This window comes from Peromyscus californicus, unplaced genomic scaffold (assembly GCF_007827085.1).
Source record: "Peromyscus californicus insignis strain IS unplaced genomic scaffold, ASM782708v3 Scaffold_10__1_contigs__length_136768540, whole genome shotgun sequence".
Lineage (NCBI taxonomy): Eukaryota > Metazoa > Chordata > Mammalia > Rodentia > Cricetidae > Peromyscus > Peromyscus californicus.
In genome coordinates, this window is record NW_026294391.1 from 134,553,862 (window position 1) to 134,574,157 (window position 20,296).

The following is a 20,296-nucleotide window of genomic DNA, read 5'->3' on the forward strand; positions in this document are numbered from 1 at the left end:
TTGGCATCTGGCCTATAGCAATGTAGGCTCTCAGAGCTGTACTGCACCTGACCTGTTTAGCCCCACGAAACAGAGTGTAGGTTATTACAACAGCAACCAGTGCATGGGTCTTTATGAATTGCTGCAACTTCCATCTTCCACAGCCACAGCCTAAGATTTCCCAGCAAAGGCACAGAAGGGCTTAACTCTAGCCTCCTTCCTTTGTTACTTCTCAAAGAGGCCTAGAGCAGGGCTGTGGAGAGGCAACAGGCCTAGGGGGAATGTGGTCTGGTGACTGCTGGAGGTAAGCTGCCTCAGAGTGGCTTGCGAGTTGAGTCTGGACCCTGGGGATGGGAGACTGAGGGGGAAACTGGAGCCCCTGGTCCCCGGGAGAAAACTTTGTTTTTGCCGAAGCTGCTGCAGGCCAGGGGCTTCAGATTTCGGGTTCCTAGACTGGGGGTGGCTGTAGATGCTAGCCCATGTCCCTGGCGGACAGCAGCTTTTCCCAAGAGCTCCTTAAATACAGAGTCCATGTTCTGGGCCACAGCCTAGCAGAAAGGAAAAATGGAGGGCACAGTGAGTTTCCCCAACCCGAGACCTTGGTTACCACATCACAGCAGCAGCCAGGCTCTCTTCTCCAGGGGACATGGGAGACTGCTTGAGCCTCCAGGCCACCTCCCCGACTCCATTCCAGCTATCTTCCTCCAGTCACTTTCAGTGTTGCTTGTCAGACAGTAACTTCTTAGTCTGGCTCTGAAGAGGAGGCCCCTCTGAGCCCTGGGTCCCCCCTCTTCTCACCCCTACTCTTTCTCTGGCTGACATCACAGCTTCCATCATGGTCTCTGGGGCTGTCAACATGCTGGGGACTCCTGGGTCAGTGTCTTCCCCTGGGTCTCCCAGCTGCCAGGCTTTAGTTCCTGTGTGTTTACCAGCCTTCCCTAGGCTCCCTAGGCCTAGGAGTGGGGACACTCTTCCTAAGACTTAGCAACTGTCTTCAAGGATTCCCTGCTTAGTTCATAGGGACTCAAAGGATCCACTGTATAAAAGGGACTCCCCAAGTTGTGGCACTCATCAGAGCCTTGTTCTGAGACTATTTTCCTTCCTCAGTCAGCTGTTCTTTCACTCTCCCTGGCTTGCTAAGCAACTAAGCCTAGCTCTAAGTGCCAGCCTTGAAGTCTATCCTGGAGCCTCTAGCCCACACCAACCTAAACAGTCTGGCTTCTCTCTAGCTCAAGAGTGTTGTGAGTCCCATACCACAGCTGGGCTGATGATCTACTGCTCTCTCATCTCTGCTTCTGTGCCCCTATCCCTGTCCCACCCACTCTGTCTCTTCCCCCTTGTCCCCATGCCCCTCCCTAGATTGTGACTTGACTTGCTGGCACCAGGTGCCCCTGGACTGGGACCAAGGACAATAACAATGAGCCTCACCTTGGGGAGGTCAGAGACCATGTAGAAGAGGCACCCCTTCCTGGCCCCATAGTCAGTCCTGGCTCTTACCTTATCCATCTCCACATGTTGCTCAGGGGAGGTGGGGACCAAACAGTGTCGTCTGTGCCCAGAGGGGCTCACAGCCTCAGGTGGGGTGCCTAGTTCCAGCCTACAAGGCATAAATAGGAAGATTGGCAATGGCCCTGGGAAATCCTTGACCTAAGCTGGCAGTGCCCATCTTTTAGGTATGGCCAAGGAAAGAGGTGAGCCTCCATGGTCCCCAAATTCCTTTAGAACCTCTCCCAGCCACAAATAAGGATGACTCTGTTCTGTCCACACTTAGTGTCCTTTATGCAACAACTCCCCCAATCACATGTGGCCAAAGCCTGAGCCCACCCACATCCTCAAGCTTAACAGTGCAGGTAGCCTCTGACCCATGGGCTGAGGGGTCTTTCTAAAGGCCTGTCTTCTCCTGGCTCACCGATTGGTAAACTCCAAGGTCAGGAAGCTCTCTGGATGGCTCACAGATTCCGCTGTGGCCTGCAGACCAGCTGTCTGCTTCTCATCCCTGGGAAGGAAAAAGACTGGCTTGCTTTGGAATCCTTCCTGGCTGGAGCTTGGAGGTCAATGTCCCCTTCCTCGATCAAAGGAGTTGGGAATAGTTGTTCTTGGGTGCAACCCAGGCCTATAGACTCTGTTTTAGGGTTGGGGAGGGCAGCAACCTTGGTTAGAACAAGTCCTATTGAGCATGTCAGAATGACAGTGGCTACTTCCAGAAAGAAGGCCGGGAGACTCTATGCTCAGTATGGGCTAAAAAGCAACCATGAACATCACAGGCCAGGGGATCCAAGGCAGATACAATGGGACCCTCCCCAGGGCTACAGCTCACTCACCCCTCAGGCAGTGTGATGTACTTATGGGGAATGAGTCCCTGCACACCAGCATGCTCCCCTCGCCACCAGTCACTTGATGCCCGAGCATACAGCCGTAGCACATCACCTCGCTGGAATGTCAGCTCCTGGGCTGTCCGGCCAGTGTAGGCAAAGCAGGCCACAGCCTCCACAACTCCTTCCTGGTCTGTCAGGAAAAGAGGGTCAGGCTGAGGGTAGAGTGGGTACACAGGTAAAGGATGGGGTAGAGCCTCCCTGCTTGATCCCTCCTCACCATCCTCCTGAGCTGTGGTCCCAGCTTCCAACTCCAGCTCCCCAACAAGGTTCTCCAACTGGCCATCCCTGATGTTTCAAGCAGAGTAAGGCAAGCTTTCCTCCACTAAATTCCCTCTCCCCCAAGAAGCCCCCAAAGCATACCCCAGGCAGCTGGCAGAAGGTGGTGCCATGCATTTCTCATAGATGGGGCCTGGCAACATAGTCAGGGATGGGAAAACTCGAGCTGGTTGAAGGATAAGAGTCTGCACCAGCTGGTTCACCCGGCCCTGCAAGGCTACAGGGTCCTGCCCAGCAGGCACAGGCAACAGTGTGGGCCCGAAGCATACAGCCAGGTTGTAGGAGTCCATCATGTTCTCATCGCTGTACTGGGTCAGGCTGGAGAAATACACAAGTCACAGGCAGGGAGCTACAGCACTAGTGACCCCTTCACCCCCAACAGCCAACTGGCTCCCCAAAAGTACTCACTGGTTGAGGAAGGTGAAAAGATATCGCAGGACTACTAGCACGGGTCTGGGTAGTCTGGACAGCAGATGGCTCACAGGCTCCACCCGCTCACCCACAGCCTCCAGTTCTGTGGTCAAGGCAGCCCAAGAGAGCAGACTGAGTAAAGTTGTAACCACTAGCATTAGTGGGTGGTCCTCCTACCCAGCTGGCCTCGGGCCTCACCTGCTGAGGCCAGCAGCTCATTAAACATGTCCAAGGGGAAGAGTGGGGGCTCCAGGCTCCGGAAGTACAGCTTCAGTACCCCAGCCACTGAGTCTAGGTCATGAGCAGTACAACCTTCCACCAGAGGATCCTCCCCTGTGGAGGATAACATGATAAAATGAAGAGGTTACCCGTGCCTACTGAAGCCACTGCCACACTTATCCATTGGTCCTCACCTCTTTCAAAGGCATCTCGGATCTCAGAGATCCGGGCCTGGGCACCTGATACCCGGAAGATGCCTTCATGCTGCAGGCCTATGGAAGACAAGGAGCTGATAGGCAGAATCCCTTCTCTCACAAATACCCAGTGCCAGGGTGGCAGAAAATAGGCTACACTTACCATTGAGGTTAATGAAACGGATACAGCTCTCCACCACAGGGGGCACAGGTTGGCCTGAGCTCTGGAGACAGAGAACACATTTATTTCACTAGGACACAGCATGTCCTCTGGTCATTCTATCGCTTTTCTCCTAATAGTGTTATAGTGTAGTTTATTGGAATCTCCATGAAGAAACTGATTTGCTGGTGCCATCACTTTACCTTTTATTTGTAAATTGTTGCAACTGTAACAAGGCAATCAAAATCCAGGTGTTGACTTTCAGTCAAAACACTGCAAAACTTATATCTGCTCATTTTTAGGGATGGTTTGATTCTTATGAATACTCTAGGTACATAATGGTACAATTGCAAATGATACTGTTATTTTTTCCTCCCTTCTGTCTGAGACAGCACCTCATTAACCCCAGGTTGGCCTAAAACTTGCTATGTAGCTGAGGCTAGCCTTGATCTCCTGATCCTCCTGCCTCCAACCATTAAGTGCTAGATTAAAGGCTACACCGCCACACCTGGCTCTTTCAGATCTCCACTGCATTCCTTTTTTTGCTGTTTAGAATTGTCAAGGCCATACGGGCTAGAAGTATGGCCTATAAGCATCTTGTGCTGATCCTAATCACATGGGGGGAACTCTGAACACCTTATCCCTAAAAATGTTGCCGCCCCAGGTTTTCTTTTCTTTTTTCTTTTCAAGTATTAATTTTTAAAGATTTTATGTGCATTGGTGTTTTGCCTGCATTCATGTCTGTGTGAAGGTGTCGGATCCCCTGGAACTGGAGGTACAGACAGTTATGAGCTGCCATGTGAGTACTGGGAATTGAACCCAGCTCCTGGAGCTCCAGGTTTTCTGAGTTTAAGAGTTCCCTTTAAAGCTGGGTGGTGGTGGCACATGTCTTTATTCCCAGCACTTGGGAGGCAGAGGCAGGCAGGTCTCTGTGAGTTTGGGGCCAGCCTGGTCTACAGAGTGAGAATCTGTCTCAAAAAACAAAAAGCAAACAACAGTAACAAAAAAAATAGTTCCCTTTAATTGTGTACAGGACACTGGGAAGCCCAGGGAGACCTCAGCAGCACTGGCAAATGGCTTGCATAGGAAGAGGCACTTGAGCTCCACCCAGGAAGGTTGGGACTAGAGAGCACTGGGATTAGGCAGTTGCTTGGGCCACCAAAGCTGGAGAAAGACCAGAAGGGACAGGGATGGCCTCCAATGAGTTGGAGTGTGGGGCAAAGCAAATACCCGGATAAACTTCTCCAGGTCACCTCCAAAGAGTCTCTGGTTACACTGGGAGTTAGGAAGGGTATGGTGGCTCTTGTGGAATTTTCTCTCTGTGCACTGGGTCCTGAAAAGAATGGGAACTTCCTCTTAGGGGAACAAGCCATGGAGAAGCCTTCCCATCCCTAAGCCAGCCAGGCCACAGGGTGCTGGCAGTAGAGCTAGAGCTAGATAGTAAGAATAGGGAGATGGGGACCTCTAAATATGCCAGTACCTCATCAAGGACTCACCAAGATGTTTTTCGCTCTTCCTTGTTACCTGGAAAGGAGAAAATATTGGTCTGTCTCTCAGGCTAGGGATCTTCAATTAACCCCAGAGAGAGGAGGCTTGGACTGAAAGCTCAGGATAGTAAAAGGATCAAGGGGTAGAAGAGAAGTCAGTACCTATGCTCGGTTAGTCCCTGCATGCCAAACAACCTCTCTGGTCAAGGAGGAGCATGGATCAGATCAGAGGGAGGAGGACAGGGGCAGCTTTGGGCCCTAGAGAGGGTGTACCTGGAGCAGGACCCACCTCGTTGTATGGCCTCCTGCAGCTTTTCATGCTTGGCCTGCAGCTTGGCAAGAATGCTCCGGCCACTCAGATACTCCTGCAGCTTCTGGAAAACCCAAAGAAGAGTCCCTAGTTTGAACCTCAACTCAGCCTCCTTTCCCTCTGCTGCCCTTTGTGGCCTTGTTCCGCCAGTCCAGCCCCACCGTAATGTAGAAGGTCTCTGTCTCCTGCTGCTGGCTCCGTCTTCGGCCTGTCTGTCGGGTGCCTGGGTCTGAGTTTGTGGACTTGAGGGACTCAGTGGAGGGGCTGGCCTGCAAAGGGTCCAGCATGTCCCCATCCTCTGATGCCACCACCTCTAGCAGAGCCTGAAGTGTTGCCTTCAGTGTCTTATTCACCTGAGGGGACAGTGCCAGGGCAGTGAGTAGAGGACAGAGTGGGAGCAAAGAAGCCTAAATCTGCAGAAAGAGGAAAGGAAAGCTACTGCCAACTAGGAAGGAACTGTCTGGGCAGCTGAAGCTGAAGAAAGCTCTAAGGCCTGTTCCCACCCCAGGCTTGGCCATTCATGCCTCTTCTGTCTCGATGGTCTTTTGGTCCAGGCGACTCTGGATGTTTTGGGCTCTGGGCAAAATCTCATCCCGAAGTTCCATCTCAACCTGGATCTTAGCCACCTGCAGAGGGTAGTACCAGGGACTAGGCCAGGGCACAGAATTCAGACAAGGCATTAAGGATAGGCCTGAGGAAACATGGTACATCTCTGTTGCTTGCCTCCAACTCCTGAGTGCTAGGATGACAGGCATTCACCACCATGCCAGGTTTATGGGGTGCTGGGAATAGAACCAAGGGCTTCTTCATGCATGTTAGGTAAGCACTCTACTCTAAAAGTTTATGAGATGAGGACAGATGTCAGGTTAGAAATGATGCTGTATGCCTGATATGGTGGTGCACACCTTTAATCTCAGCAGTCAGGAGGCAGATGCAGGCAGATCTCTGTGAGTTCAAGGCCAGCCTGATCTACAGAGAGAGTTCCAGAACAGCCAGGGCTACACAGAGAAACCCTGTCTTGGAAAAAAAAAAAAAAGAAAGAAAGAAAAGAAAAGAAAGAAAGAAAGAAAGAGAAAGAAAGAAATGATGCCGTATGCCAGGTGGTGGTGGTACATGCCCTTAACCCCAGCACTGGGAAAGCAGAGGCAGGTGGATTTCTGAGTTCGAGGCCAGCCTGGGCTACAAAGCAAGTTCCAGGACAGCCAGGCTGTTACGTAAAGAAACCCTGCTGGGCAGTGGTGGTGCACACCTTTAATCCCAACACTCAGGAGGCAGAGGCAGGTGGATCTTTGTGAGTTCGAGGCCAGCCTGGTCTACACAGCGAGATCCAGGAAAGGCGCAAAGCTACACAGAGAAACCCTGTCTCGAAAAACCAAAAAAAAAAAAAAAAAAAAAAAAAACCCGAAGGAAGGAAAGAAAGAAGAAATTATTCTGCATGCTATATTTCCTCCCAAGTATTTATTATGAAATTTGTTGGTGGTGTTGTCAGTTTGTCTGTTTGTTGACAGGTTTTTACACTGAAGCCCAAGCTGTGGGTTTCATTATGTAGTCCAGGCTAGCCTTAAACTTAGGGTAATCCTTTTGTCTTCATTTCCCCAGTGCTAGGATGACTGGCATGCACTACCATATATGGCTACAAAGAGTTTTCAACGTATACTGTATGGTCAGCCATCTGGACATGCTGTGGTTGCATTGTGTTTGATGGCAGCCCCCTAAGTGAACTGCCACAGCAAACTGTTCTAATGGGCCAGAGGCCATGGATTAAAGAGCTGAGAAATAAGGACCTTCAGCATCCTGGAATTTGTTTGTTTTGTTTTAGCAAAGTGTAAATTATGTGACTGACCCACATTAGCATGAAATCCAGAGAATGTGAAGCCCTTTGAAATCATGCTTGGGCTTTAAGGGTAGCAGGAGTAGGGGGTGCAATAAACTAACCCTCACCTCATCACCTTCATGGGGCTGGTAGTCAAAGCGTGGATCGGGACAGAAGGCCCTGGCATGAACCTCAAGCACCTTGGCCTTGTCCCCTGGAGGATCTAGGGCCTCCAGAGCCTCTTCCAGGCTGCCCAATCCCTGCATCTGAGAGGCGTGGGTGCGGTTCTCTGCAGCTGTGTAGCTCCGGAGGGCCTGCCCCAGGGCCAAGTGGAAACCTGTGTCACAGCACTGGGAAGAAGCAAGCAGACACTGTTGTGGGCCTGAAGCCAGAGCCAATGGCTCCAAGCATTTAAGCTCCAATACCATAGTCCACTTGCCTGCCCACACAGGACTTACATCCATGAGGTCCAAAATATCATGCAAGTAGTAGTTGCTGACGGCGGCATTGACACTGGCCAGGCTGAGCAGGTACTCGTTTCGGGCCTTAGTGCACTTAAGTTTATGCTCCAAGAACTTGGCCTGACGCTGCTCAAGACACCAAGGCACACCAGGGTCACCCATGTGGAGACCACTCTTATCTCTACTTTTTCACATTCCCTCTACCAACAAGCATGCCCAATGTGCCACAGTCCCTCATACTTAACTTGACATGAACTTCTTTATGCTGCCACACACCAACCCTTGGTGCACCCTCAGTGCTCAGTGCTACTGTGAACAGAGTCTCCTACTCGACTCCCACAACCTGTCTTGACTCCCTAGCTCTTAACTGGCTACTTTTGATCTCTTGGCAAGGGCTAATCCCCTCACCCCCGCTCTTACCTTGGTTTGAGTCCCCAACATGCCTCACCGTCATTCTCCAAAGAAGTGGAAGTAGGACACATAGAAACAGATGGCTAAATAAAAGGCATTCATATTCACACCCTGTGACAGAGGTATGAACTAGGAAAATGTATGAGAAAGCCACTTAGGCTCCACATGGGGGTGGCACAAAACAAAAGCCATTGCTCTCAGCCCCACTTAGCTTGGAGCCTGTCCATTCTTTCCATGGGGTCCCCTTGAATGCTTCTCCCAGAATGGCACCGAGTCTCACTCATCCTGAGTTCTTGTGCTCCTAAAAACTCCTAAAAGCTAGCTAGGGAAAAGTCATCCAGGCTTAGAGTACTACAGCTCTGTGCTCTAGCAGGGCAACATGCTTGGAGCATAATGTGATAGAACCAATCTTTCACTGTGTCTTTCCCTATCTTTCAGGTCTGTTGAAATCTCAGAGCTATCAGGTCTGACCAGGAAGAAAAAAAACTTGCTAGAGGCCTATGGTTCTTCCCCCACACTTTTGCCCCAGGGACAGCCAAGAGCTTATAGGAAGAAAGGCCCCCTGGACAAAGGCCAGAGCCATCAGAGCTGGACAGAGAGGGGGCCCACAGCTTTCCAGGCCCACCTTCTCCACTAGCCGCCCTCCTTTCTTGAGAGAGCTCTTTCGGAGGGGCCCTGTCTCAGTGGTGGTAACAGTAGTCGTGGTGCTGGCAGAGGCAGCAGTGCTGGTGGGCAGGGCATTCCGGCCTGACCGCTTCTCCTCCTGCCGCTCAGCTTCCCGGAGTTTGGTCTCAGCATTCATGCTCTCCAAGTGGTACACGTGATATGTCTTCTTGGTCTACAGGGAAGCCCAGGAAAGGAAGCCCTGCTGAAGGTCATGACCAGGAACAGTACCCCTCAGCGCCCCTGGGATTCAGATCTGAGGGTTGGGCCATTTTACCTAAGTATGTTGTCATCTAACCACTCTGTCCCCAGAGCATAGAGGCCCATGCCTGCTGTTCCCTCCCGCCCCCACCCTTAGGTCATCCCTGAGCACCCATTCTCTTGAGCCTCACTGGGAGATGCAATGGCATGAGACTGTTCCTGCTTCCCCCTGATCAGCACACAGTGGGTCCTGCTTACTGTCTGGAGTTCTGAGACCACCTCCAGGAGCTCATCCTGCAGCTGCTGCACCAGGTCCTTACTCTAGAGATGAAGGGGTATGTGTGACCATAGCATTGCCTCCCACCATCCTGTGACAACCCATCCCACCTGAGATTGGTACAAGCCAACCTTGAGTTGCAACTTCCACCTGGCCCCCCATGCCTCTTAACCACAGTACCTCCAGATAGATCCCCATTGGCTTTGTTAGATCCTGAGGCCCTCCACAACTTGTGTTACCCTACCTTTTTGACTATGCGTCCCACATCCTCAGCAATATGACTCAGGCGCTGAGCCAGGGGCCCAGCCAGCACCTCGCTGAGGGCGGCACTTTCTCGACTCTGCTGCCGTGTGTGCTCCAGCAACACAGACCAGCAGTGCAAGGGTGACAAGAGAGTCGGCTCCTTCCTGTAGCAGAGGAATACTCAGACCAGGGAGCCTAGGTCTTAGGCCCTACAAGGTACTGCTGCCAGTGTGATACCTACCGGAAGCTTTGCTGCTCCCGGCTGCTGCCCCCCAGACGACCACTGCGGCTGGCAAAGCGTTCAGCCAACTTGTCCAGGCCCCGAGAGTACTCCAGCTCCACCTCTGCCCGGCGCCGCATGAACTCAGCTAGTTCCTGCAGCAAATCTCGCCGCAGCTCTCCCTGAAGCTCCAGGCAACGGAGCTGCTCACTCAACTGCGAGCGCATCTCTGCAAGGGGACCTTGGTTCAGGCCTGGCCGACATGCATGGCGTGAACCAACCAGGCCAGTAAGAGGTAAGGGAGGCAAAGACAGACAGACAGACAGACAGGCATCCTGTCCACACCAAAGGTTCCTTGGCACCTGACTGAGCTAAAAACTGGAAGTAAGTGCAGAACAAAGAAGGGTGCCCTGAAGCAAGGTACCCAGGCTCAGCAGCCCCTGTGCACTTGGGAAGGGCCCTGAGGCAGAAAACTCTGTGCTGTGGCTTCTAAACAGATACAAGAAGCTGCTCAGGGGCAGGACTGCTGTGGCACTCTGCCAAGTCTTCAGGGACTTCAGACCAGGTCAAACTGGTCCCATAGTGTTCTGGTCAAGGTTGATAAGTGAAGGGACGGAGGAGCTGGCCTAAGTTTTCTGTTTGTTGTTTTCTACTGGCAGTTACCCACCCCAGAGTTTTTCCCTCTATCCTACAGGGGAGTCATAGCTGAGGGCCCCACACCACCACAGGCCTTTTGACATCTTATCTCTGGCTTGATTTAGCAATACTTCTTCCCTCACCCATATCTCAAGCAAAAGCTGCCTGTCTTGCAAGCTGCTAGCAACATGATGCCCCACATACCCAGACCAAAGACCCAGATGAGCACCACAACCCACGTATCAATACATTAAGCAAAAAGACACACTGTCTTGGCTTCTAGAAAGCAGGATGTCCACAGATAGGTCTTCAGCCATATCCTCAGAGCAGAACACTAATTGATTTCTTCATTTAGTAGAATGGTGACTTCGTATCTATTTCATTCCAGGCATATTCTAGACACAGTGCCTGCTCCACTGGAGTTGGGACCATAGTGGGGGAGGGATAGCATGGGAAAAGAGCCATGGTAGATTGGGAAGAGAGCTATGGTAGAATGGCCAGGAGCAATGATTGGTTATAAGATGCACACACAGGCCAAGTGTGGTGGTGCACATCTGTAATAGCAATACTTAAAAAGTACAAGCAGGAATATCCAAAATTCAAGATCATCTTTGGCTACATCTTTGAGGCTTGCCTGGGCTACAGGAGACACTGCCTTAAAAAAAAGTATACAAGGGCTGGAGAGATGGCTCAGGGGTTAAGAGCACTGACTCTTCTTCCAGAGGACCCGAGTTCAATTCCCAGCAACCACATGGCAGCTCACACCTGTCTGTAACTCCAGTTTCAGGGGACCCCGACACCCATGGCAAGACCACAAATGCACATAAAAAAATAAAATATATTCTAAAAAAAGTATACAAAAAGCAAGGGGGAGCCAGGCAGTGGTGACATACACCTCTAATCCCAGCACTCGGGAGGCCAGCCTGGTCTACAGAGTGAGTTCCAGGACAGTCAGGACTGTTACAACAGAAAAACCCTGTCTCAAAAACAAACAAACAAACAAAAAAAGCAAGGGGGAGGAATTTGGAAGGAGGGGAGGGGGGCAGATGACCAAAAGCTTGTGGTCTAGGATTCCAGCTGAATGCCCAGGGAAAGGCAAGCCAGGGGGTAGAGCCCTATGGACTCATTTCATTTTCAGGGTCCCTCTGGCTACTGTGTAGAGCCCAAGGGGCAGCTACTACACTTGTCTAAGGAAAATATGGTGGGTACTGGGAGCCAGTCTGAAAGGCAAGCCCCAGAGTTCAATAGAAATCCACTGTGAAGAGATCAGAATGGGTGGACTTTTGTCTTGACAGTGACTTTCCTAGGGCTATGAGATGAAAGGCCTCCTTAGGTATCTCCTGCCCAGACCTCCCCATCTCCCCTTCTAATTTCCTTTCTCAGTATGTCCCCTGCCTGCTCTCAGACTCCACTCTATGGTGGGACTTACTTCTTTTCCTGAGTCCAGGTGCTCCAGATCCAGCTGCCTGCATGGCCTACTCATCAGCCTTCTACCCTACACACTGGACTCTCTTGGGGTGGGCTTCTTAACCTGGTCACTGGATTGCTAAATTTCTACCATGGGGACAAGTCAGGCAGAAGGGAGCTTGTGTGTGTGTGTGTGTGTGTGTGTGTGTGTGTGTGTGTGTGTGTGTGTGTATGTGTGTGCAAACCCCCAACACTGAAGCCAAAGCAAAGCCCACAATACCAAGTGTCACTGTCACCAGCCTCCTGTGGCTGAAGTGGTGTATGCCAGCCAGCCACTCATTAGGATGAGTGTTAATGCTGCTGACTTCAATTAGGGGAATCTCTATTAAATGAGACTAAAGGTTTTGAAGAATGGCAATTTAAGTTCATTCCAAGCAGGGTCTCAAGAGTCCCCAGCATGCCCTTCCTTGTAGGTTGCCCTGCCCTCCAAAAAGGATGTGCTGCCAAGGAGGGACCTATTATAGCTGCACAATGCTAAGTGCACCCTCAGACCACAGTATTGTATGGGTTCTCCACCAGTAGCAATAGCATTTCGGGTCTGAACATGCACACCAGCCGGTGTCACAGAGCTATAGATTGCAAGCCAATTGCATCTGAGGTCCACAGAAGGCAGGAAACTGCTGCCCCAAGACTCCAGGCTGTGCCATGGCAGAGCTTTCAGATCTCAGCTCAAAGAGAACTCTACCAAACTAGCTCTGGCCCTTGTCTAGCCCCCATGTGCTCTTGGCACCTTGGCTGTCCTTTGCAGTAGTTATCATCATACATGAAATCAACTGTGTGCAATTTTTCTCTCCTCAGGCCTATGAACCACCAAGAAGGACTGCTTCTCTTTTATACAATAAAGTATTCCCAGAGTCTAGAGCAAAACAGATGTATTTAAAAAAAAAAAAGGTCTGGCAGCTGAGTGTGGTGGCACAGGCTTGCTATCCCAGCCCTGGAAGGTTGAGGCAGAGGATGCTGCGAGTTACAGACCAGCTTGAGTAAAATAATGAGTTCAAGACTAGCCTGAATTACAAACCAAGCTCCAGTCCCACCCACCCAAACAAACAAACAAAAGAACTGCTGACAAAAAGGAGTGAGAAATCCTGCATATTTGCATTGCAAAGCTGGGACCCAGGCCCCTCCAGCACTTCCTGTGAGCCAGGCATTCACTCTCACTTCTGCTGACCAGTGGAGTAGAATAGATGGCCTCCAAACCACGACTATGCTGACCTTTCAGAATTTAAAGTCTGAAGACAGTGCCCCTGTTCCAGCATAGTCGGAAGACCTTTTTTCCTTTTTTTGAGGGAGAGCCATGAGAAATAAAAGCCACAAAAGCTAGACACCCTGAATGAGCAAGGGCTATCTTAAAGACAGTCTTGTGCCAAACTTCAGTTTCTTGGTGAGAACTGACCTGTGTTTGCTGATTGAAGTGATTGAAGACTTTTCAAGGTCCTTGGGCTTCATGACAATGTTTGTTGTTTTTTTGTTTGTGTTGTGTGTTTTTTTTTTTTTTTTGATACAAGGTTTCTCTGTAGCCCTGGCTGTCCTGGAACTCACTCTTTAGACCAGGCTGGCTTTGAACTCAGAGATCCACCTGCCTCTGTCTCCCAGAGTGCTGAGATTATAAGGCATGCACCACCACCTCCCAGCTGCTTCTCAACATTTTGAGGAAGTAGGATAGGATCTTTGTCTCCACCTGCTGGCTCACCCTCTGCAGTCACCTCAAGCTGGCTCTGGACACCAAGATGAGGACTAGGTCAAACTTTCAAAGGCAGCTATGCTCACCACTATAGCAGCAACCATCACTAAGACACACTTTGGTATAAGTTGCTTGCACCAAATAAGAACATTGGAATTGCATCTACAGGTTGGAAAAATCCAAAGGTCATTTTATTCCTCTTCTTGGGAGCTGTTGTGCTATGTGACACTGCTTCTCTGAGCTTGTATCCACAACAGGTTAAAAAAAAAAATAGAGTGGTAATGGGAGTCAAGATATCTGGAGGCAACAAGAAACTGGGGGAGGGGCAGTTAGATGCTGCCTCCTTTCCTGTGCAAGAGTTACCTACCACACCCTGAAGAAATGAAGCTGCCAGCTAAGAACTTACAAAGCTTATTTGCATGTGATTTGCATCGACCTGTTTGTCAGAATCCAGAGGTCTAATATCCCAAGGCTGTAAAGTCAGTCCAGTTGAATTTCTCTAACTCACATTCAGTCTTTCAACTTGACCCAGGGCCAACAACCCTAAGCAAGCTATTTGAGTGCCAAAGGGAGGCGAAGGTGCTAAGGCTTCATGGATTCTAGTGGTGTTAAGAGTGAGGTGTCAGGCCATCAGAAAAGTCAAGGTGGCCCATTACATCCATCTAGAAAGCCACCCTCTCGGTCTGCCCTTCCCTCAGGCTACCAGAGTCATTGCTGCCTGAGTGAGCAGCAGGCGAGCCAAGTTGAGTACAGAGGGGAGAGGAAGGGCATGAGCAGGCAGTTGAGGCCAAAGGCTCCAAGAAGCAGGGGCTGGGCTCCCTCCTCCACCCCGTTCCGGGGATATCTGAGGTTCAGCAGCGGACACTCGGGGGTCTCCGCAGTAAACCAGGCCTGAAGCGCCCTCTCACCTTTGACTTGTGCCTCATACTCAGCCTGCGGCCCCCGCTCCCGCCGCAGCTTCCCGTGCGCCGCCATAGTCGAGGGCTGAGCGTGCCTTCGAGTCCCGATGCTCCCACGCGGCGGCAAAGCGAGACCGCGGAGCACAGGGACCAGGGGCTCCAAGGCCAGCACAGTCCGCCAGCTCCGCCCTGCCCCGCCTCGCCCCGCCCCCAGCACGGTCCCCGGGAGGGGCGGGGCGACCAGGACCAAGCGCTGCCTGCTGCTTGGGTGGGCTTCTTAAGGACAAGGCGCCCCTTCCCAGCACACGGCTCTTGAGGCAAGCTGTCTTGCTCTGCTCCTCTACTTAGATCACCTTGAGCCCTAAGATTCAGCATCAAGCAGCCAATGCAAGAGAGCCCCAACATGCCTGGGACCACCTGCTGCTGTTCCTCACCATCTGCAGAAAGCTATCTGTGGTCCCCAAAGTCAGACCACACCCCTGTGCCCACTGGCCCTCAATACTAGTGGACATTGGCGCCATAGCTGCTCCAGTCCCTAGACGACCTCCCTCCCCCCAGCCTCCCTGGACATCAGATGCCATCCTCCTTCCTGGAGTCACAGGCCTGAGTGAGGCCTAAGGGAGCCCTGACAGCTAATGGGAAGTTCCCCAGAGAACTGCAGGCCTGTGTCCCTTCTGGGCCCCGAGGGGGAGGAATAGTGTTCAGCTACAGTTCCCCTTCTACTCAGCACCAAAGGAAAGAACTAGCCTCATTTCCCCATAGGTAGTTACCACTTCCTGCTGCCGGAAAGAGACTCTTTTTGTCTCTTTTCCCTTGCATCTTGCACCTGTAGGGACCTATACTCTGAGACAGCCTGGGAGCAACTCCTATTGCCTCTTTTATCTAGGGATAAAGGGGATTTGCTCCACCCCCACCAACTCTAAGCCAGAGGGCAAGACCTACTCATCGGTCAATTTGTGATGTTTTGTATTACAAGTTTAGAGATAGGGTCTCGTTCATAGGGTTTCACTCTGTAGCCTTGGTTGGCCTGGTACTCCTTACACAATCCAGGCTGGCTTCAAACTTGAGGCAATCTTTCTGCCTCTGCCAAGTACAAGAATTACAGGTATGTACAACCACACTAGGCTTTTCTACTCAGTTGGGAAGGCAGGAGGCAGATGACAATCCACCTGTCTTCAGTTCGATGGAGAAGGTCCTGGGGTATACAGATAGTAAGAGAAAGGCAAGGAACTTAGGTGCTAAAATACAAAAGGAGTCCAGACCTGTACATGCACGAATGGATATCAAAGTGCATGTGAACACATATGACACTGACCTGGAGTTCTGGCAGGAGGGGGAGACTATTCTGGCTCTTCAATTGTATGCAATCAACTTTCTTGGCCAGAAAGAATACTTACTCCCTTAGTTCTTGGTCTCTACTTGCTTAGTACCAAAGCCTTTCTCTAAGATGCTGCCAGGTGCTCACAGAGACTTGAAGAAAAGGCCTGGAAGCTAGCTAGAAGTTGACAGGCCCAAGTCTTCGACTTCCAGAAGCTGGTATCAGAAGTAGCAATGTTGGAATCCTCCATCAAGTAAAGCAAGCTTGTATGTCTTCTCACAACACATGAATGGGCATGCATCCATGTGAGCTCCTTTGTCAGGAGACACATTCTAACAGTGCCTCACACAAGTCCCTTTATTTGTCAAAGCAACCCACCCTACCTGCCTTCCATTCTATCTGAGCCTTGACTAATCCTAAAAGTCCTTCATCCACCCAGCAGAGCCCAGCCAGGGCAGGATTCAGAAATCAGGCACACAAGAAATGGCCACTGAACTGGCCTTCAAATGTTCTCAGTCCTTACTCCAGGAATCTGAATGGTGCCCCATTCAGTCCCTTGGCATGAAACTGAATGAAAGGCAAAACAGAAAAGCTGAGTGATTGCCCTAGCTCTTAGGACACTTGTTTGGCATCTGAAGCTATGAGTGAAACTGCTTTTTGTATCTTTAGCTCATGTTCCTTTTTTTTTTTTGAGACAGGGTCTCACTCTGTAGCCCTGGCTGTCCTGGAACTCACCATGTAGACCGGGCTGGCTTTGAACTCACAGGAATTAGCCAGCCTCTGCCTCCTGAGTGCTGGGATTAAAGGCATGTGCCAGCACACCTGGACTATTCCTTTTTGGCTTTAAAAAAATCTTATTAGATTTATAGTCACTTAATTTTATGTGTTTTGCTTTTATATGTGCAATGTGTGTGTGTGTGTGTGTGTGTGTGTGTGTGTGTGTGTGTGTGTGTGTGTGCTTGGTGCCCATGGAGACCAGAAGAAGGTCTCAGATACTAGATACTGGAATTACAGATGATTGTGAACCTCCAAGTGGGTGCTGGGAATTGACCCTCTGAAAGAACAAGTGCTCTTAACCACTGAACCTTCTCCTCAGCTCCCTTCTTTTTGGCTTTTTGAGACAGGGTCTCATTCAGTTGCTCTGGTCAGACTGGAGCTTGCTATGTAGACCAGACTGGCCTTGAATTCATAGAGATCTGCTTGCTTCTGCCTCCCCGTGCTGAGACTAAAGGCGTGCACCACCACCTCACCTGGCTAGCTCCTGTTTTAAGACTCCAAAACCTGCAGGGCAGGGTGAGAGTTGGTGAGTGGTGGTTCAGAGGCAAGCCAGGGTTGCAGGGTGACTTCCAGGCCAGCCCTTATATGCTACAGAGTGAGACCCTATCTCAAAAATCAGATAAGCTGGGTGAGGTGATGCTCACCTAGAGGCAGAGATCAGGGTTATATATGGAGACTCTGTCAAAACAAACAAACAAACAAAAATAAAACCCCAAAAGATAGGCAATGGAGATGGTTCCAAAGTAGTTAAGAGCTCTTCCAGAGGACAGAGTTCTTAGATTCCAGAGGCAGCTCACAACTATGTAATACTTCACTTCTAGGAGGTCTAATGCCCTCTTCTGTACTCTGAAAGAACCCACACACACAAACATACATAGACACAAAAATAAAAATAAATATTTAAAAAGAGAGCTCTTAAATATTTTTTAAAAAGCTAGATCTACAGGATTATTTCTGGCAGGGTGTCACTATGCAGGCCAGTCAGAAATCCAACTGTTTATATTCAACATGAAACCATAATGGTCAACGTATTTGACTTTACGCAACTTATCAGAACCTATAGAAGAAATAAAATACCCAGAGCTGCCAGGCGGTAGCTGAGAGAGAGAGAGAGAGAGAGAGAGAGAGAGAGAGAGAGAGAGAGAGAGAGAGAGAGAGAGAGAGAGAGAGAGAGAGAGAGAACACTCTGTCTCAAAAAACAAAACACAACAAAATCACAAAGAACCCAAAAACACAAACCACTCAGAGCTGTCTGCCTCTGTCTCCTGGAGTGCTGGGAGCCCTTTCTGTTTTGTTTTGTTTTTTTAATTTTTATCTTATGTGCATTGATATTTTGCCTGCATATATGTGTCTGTGTGAGTGACGGTGTCAGATCCACTGTAACTGGAGTTACAGACAGTTGTGAGCAGCCACGTGGGTGCTGGGAATCGAACCTAGGTCATCCAGAAGAGCAACAAGTGTTCTTAACCACTGACCCATTTCTCCAGCTCCGCAAGACCTTAAAAAAAAAAAAAAAGACCTTTTTAAATACGTGGAAGAATGTACATTTGGTCCTGAGGGATGACCACACGGCTGATGTAATCAGACTGCTTGGCTACTGTGGACAGAGGGAGATGACACGAACCCTAAGGACAGTGGGGCTCCGGAGAGAAAAAAAATGATTAGGCAGTGAGAGTATATTCTGGAGCAGCATCCCTAGAGTCAATCCCAGCCACCCTACCCTCTGCCTTCCAGCCTCAGCTCACAAAGGCACCTAAAGCCGGTGCTTCCAAGAGACGGATGAAACAAAGGAAGTGCTGGGCCCCCAAGGCCTAGCAGGCCTGCGGTTTCCCCCTCCACCGCTCCTACCTCCGCCCAGGAAACCTAACCAACTAGGGGCGGAGCGGACAGCAGAACTTCAACCCGCCGCCAATGACACCCAGGGCAGAGGGTGGGCCTCCGCAAGGGCCTTAGGAAAATTCGCGCGTTCCCTCCCACCAACTCTGGGGCGCCGCCGAGCCCGCCCGCATATCTACATGTTCTTCAACGGGCCTTTATTTTGGCGTTGTAAAACCAATCAGAGCCTGGGAACTAAGAACGTCACCGGTTTATGAACCGGAAAGGAACGAGCCTCAGACTCTTTCAAAGGAAGTACAATCAGAAAAGGGGAGGGGGGAAGCCTTGCACAGGCGCAACTTTTCTTCCCAGGCTCTGCCCTCCAGCTTTCTCAGTTTCTGAAGGATCATTTATACAGCCAAAAAGAGAACTAAGCTCCAGGACAAATTATTCAACCTAGCGACAGACCGCTGTGTCACTTGCGGGAGCAGGGAAATTGTTAGTATAGTGACAGCTCAGATGTTAGGTGCTCTTGGGTCACCAGTGATGGTTTAAAAGCCAGAAAGCACATTTAGGAGTGAGGTTGACTCACTTTTTCCCTTTTTTGCTTAAAAAAAAAAAAAAAAAGCTGGGAATGGTGACTCACACCTGAAACCTCAGCACTTGGAAGACTAAAACAAGAGGATTAGGATGTAAGGCCAGACTTGGCTACATAGTAAATTAGTTCATGACCACCCTGAAATACTTGAGACCCTGTAAAAGAAGGGAAGAGCCAGGTGGTGGTGCACACCTTTAATCCCAGCACTGGGGAGACAGAGGCAGAGGCAGAAGGATCTCTGTGAGTTTAAGGTCAGCCTAGTCTACAAAGCGAGTTCCAGGACAGTAAGGACTGTTACACAGAGAAACCCTGTCTTATGCACTTACCAGAACTGTCTCAGCATAGCAACAAATACAGAATATTCATGGGGGAGCTGGCTGGGATGGCTCACACTTGTAATCCCAGTACTTTGGAGCCTGAGGCAGGAGAATTACCACAAGTTTGAGGCCAGTTGGGCTACATAAGTTCCAGGCCGGTTTGGGCTAAGGAGATCCTGACTCAAAAAGATGAATAAGGGCTGGAGAGATGGCTTAGTGGTTAAGAGCACTGGCTACTCTTCCAGAGGACCTGGGTTCAATTCCCAGCACCCACATGGCAGCTCACAGCTGTCTGTAACTCCAGTTCCAGGGTATCTAACTCCTTCATGCACATAAAATAAAGTTAAATAAATTATTTTTAAAAAAAGATGAATAAACAAAATAAAGGAAATGAAGCTGGTAATGGTGAATGTCAGTATGCAAAGAACACCTTAGAGGATCAGGACTTTGAGGCCAACAATTAGTGCTAGGAATGCGGTTCAGTTGGTAGAGTGCTTGTCTAACATCCAAGAGGCCCCGAGTTAGATCTCCAGCACTGTATGAACTGAGTGTGGTGGCACAAAGACCCAGCCTAGCTAAAATTTAAAAAAAAAAAAAGTATTAATGTGATTGAACCCACAGGACCTAATGACTGTTGGGATGGTATGGAGGAAAGAATTATGGATAATGAAGAAGGAAAAGCCTGAGCAACTGGTAGCTAAATAGGCCATGATCCGGCTAGGACATCTCCAGATAAGTGAAATAAGAAGTTGGACTTAGACTTAGGCATTTGGGGTCCAGGAGGTATGAACTGGAGCTGTTGCAGATGAGAGCAAGTATGACCAGGAGAAAGGGCTAAAAGTGGGACATTAAGAGGGCAAAACAGTGCAGCAAAGAGTATCATGATGGGAAAGTTGCCTCTGAAATTCGAGGCTGACTAGAACCAAGAAGTCATTTAGTTCAGCCCTAGAAAATTATTAAGGAAGTCAATGAGGCCTACAGGCCAGGAAGGTTGCAGCAGAATAGGGCACCCAAGTCAGTTTATCTGCCAACCCCAACTCAGTTGCTGAAGGTGGCCAGATTCTCCAAATCCGTTTGACTTGTGAGCT

At 50.0% G+C, this 20,296-nt stretch overlaps 1 protein-coding gene across 5 annotated transcripts; it reads right to left on the reverse strand.

The window, feature by feature from the left end:
* Nucleotides 1–95: 95 nt before the first annotated feature.
* On the reverse strand, nt 96–20,252 carry Arhgap4 (Rho GTPase activating protein 4). Of its 5 annotated transcripts, none has more exons than XM_052742126.1 (22): nt 14,393–20,252; nt 9,722–9,929; nt 9,482–9,644; nt 9,219–9,281; nt 8,722–8,934; nt 7,683–7,811; nt 7,353–7,574; nt 5,936–6,037; nt 5,573–5,764; nt 5,391–5,475; nt 5,111–5,138; nt 4,845–4,947; nt 3,618–3,678; nt 3,455–3,532; nt 3,240–3,374; nt 3,039–3,144; nt 2,715–2,948; nt 2,572–2,639; nt 2,301–2,484; nt 1,889–1,975; nt 1,477–1,576; nt 96–527 (listed from the first exon to the last, which is right to left on the reverse strand). In XM_052742126.1, exons 1-22 carry the CDS (start codon nt 14,457–14,459, stop codon nt 294–296), a joined length of 2,862 nt encoding a protein of 953 aa, XP_052598086.1. In that variant the 5' UTR covers nt 14,460–20,252; the 3' UTR covers nt 96–293. The 5 variants fall into 5 exon arrangements, with proteins under 5 accessions (XP_052598086.1, XP_052598101.1, XP_052598092.1 ...); XM_052742149.1 differs by lacking the exon at nt 96–527 and adding an exon at nt 561–732; XM_052742141.1 differs by lacking the exon at nt 5,936–6,037.
* Between the last annotated feature and the right edge of the window lie 44 nt (nt 20,253–20,296).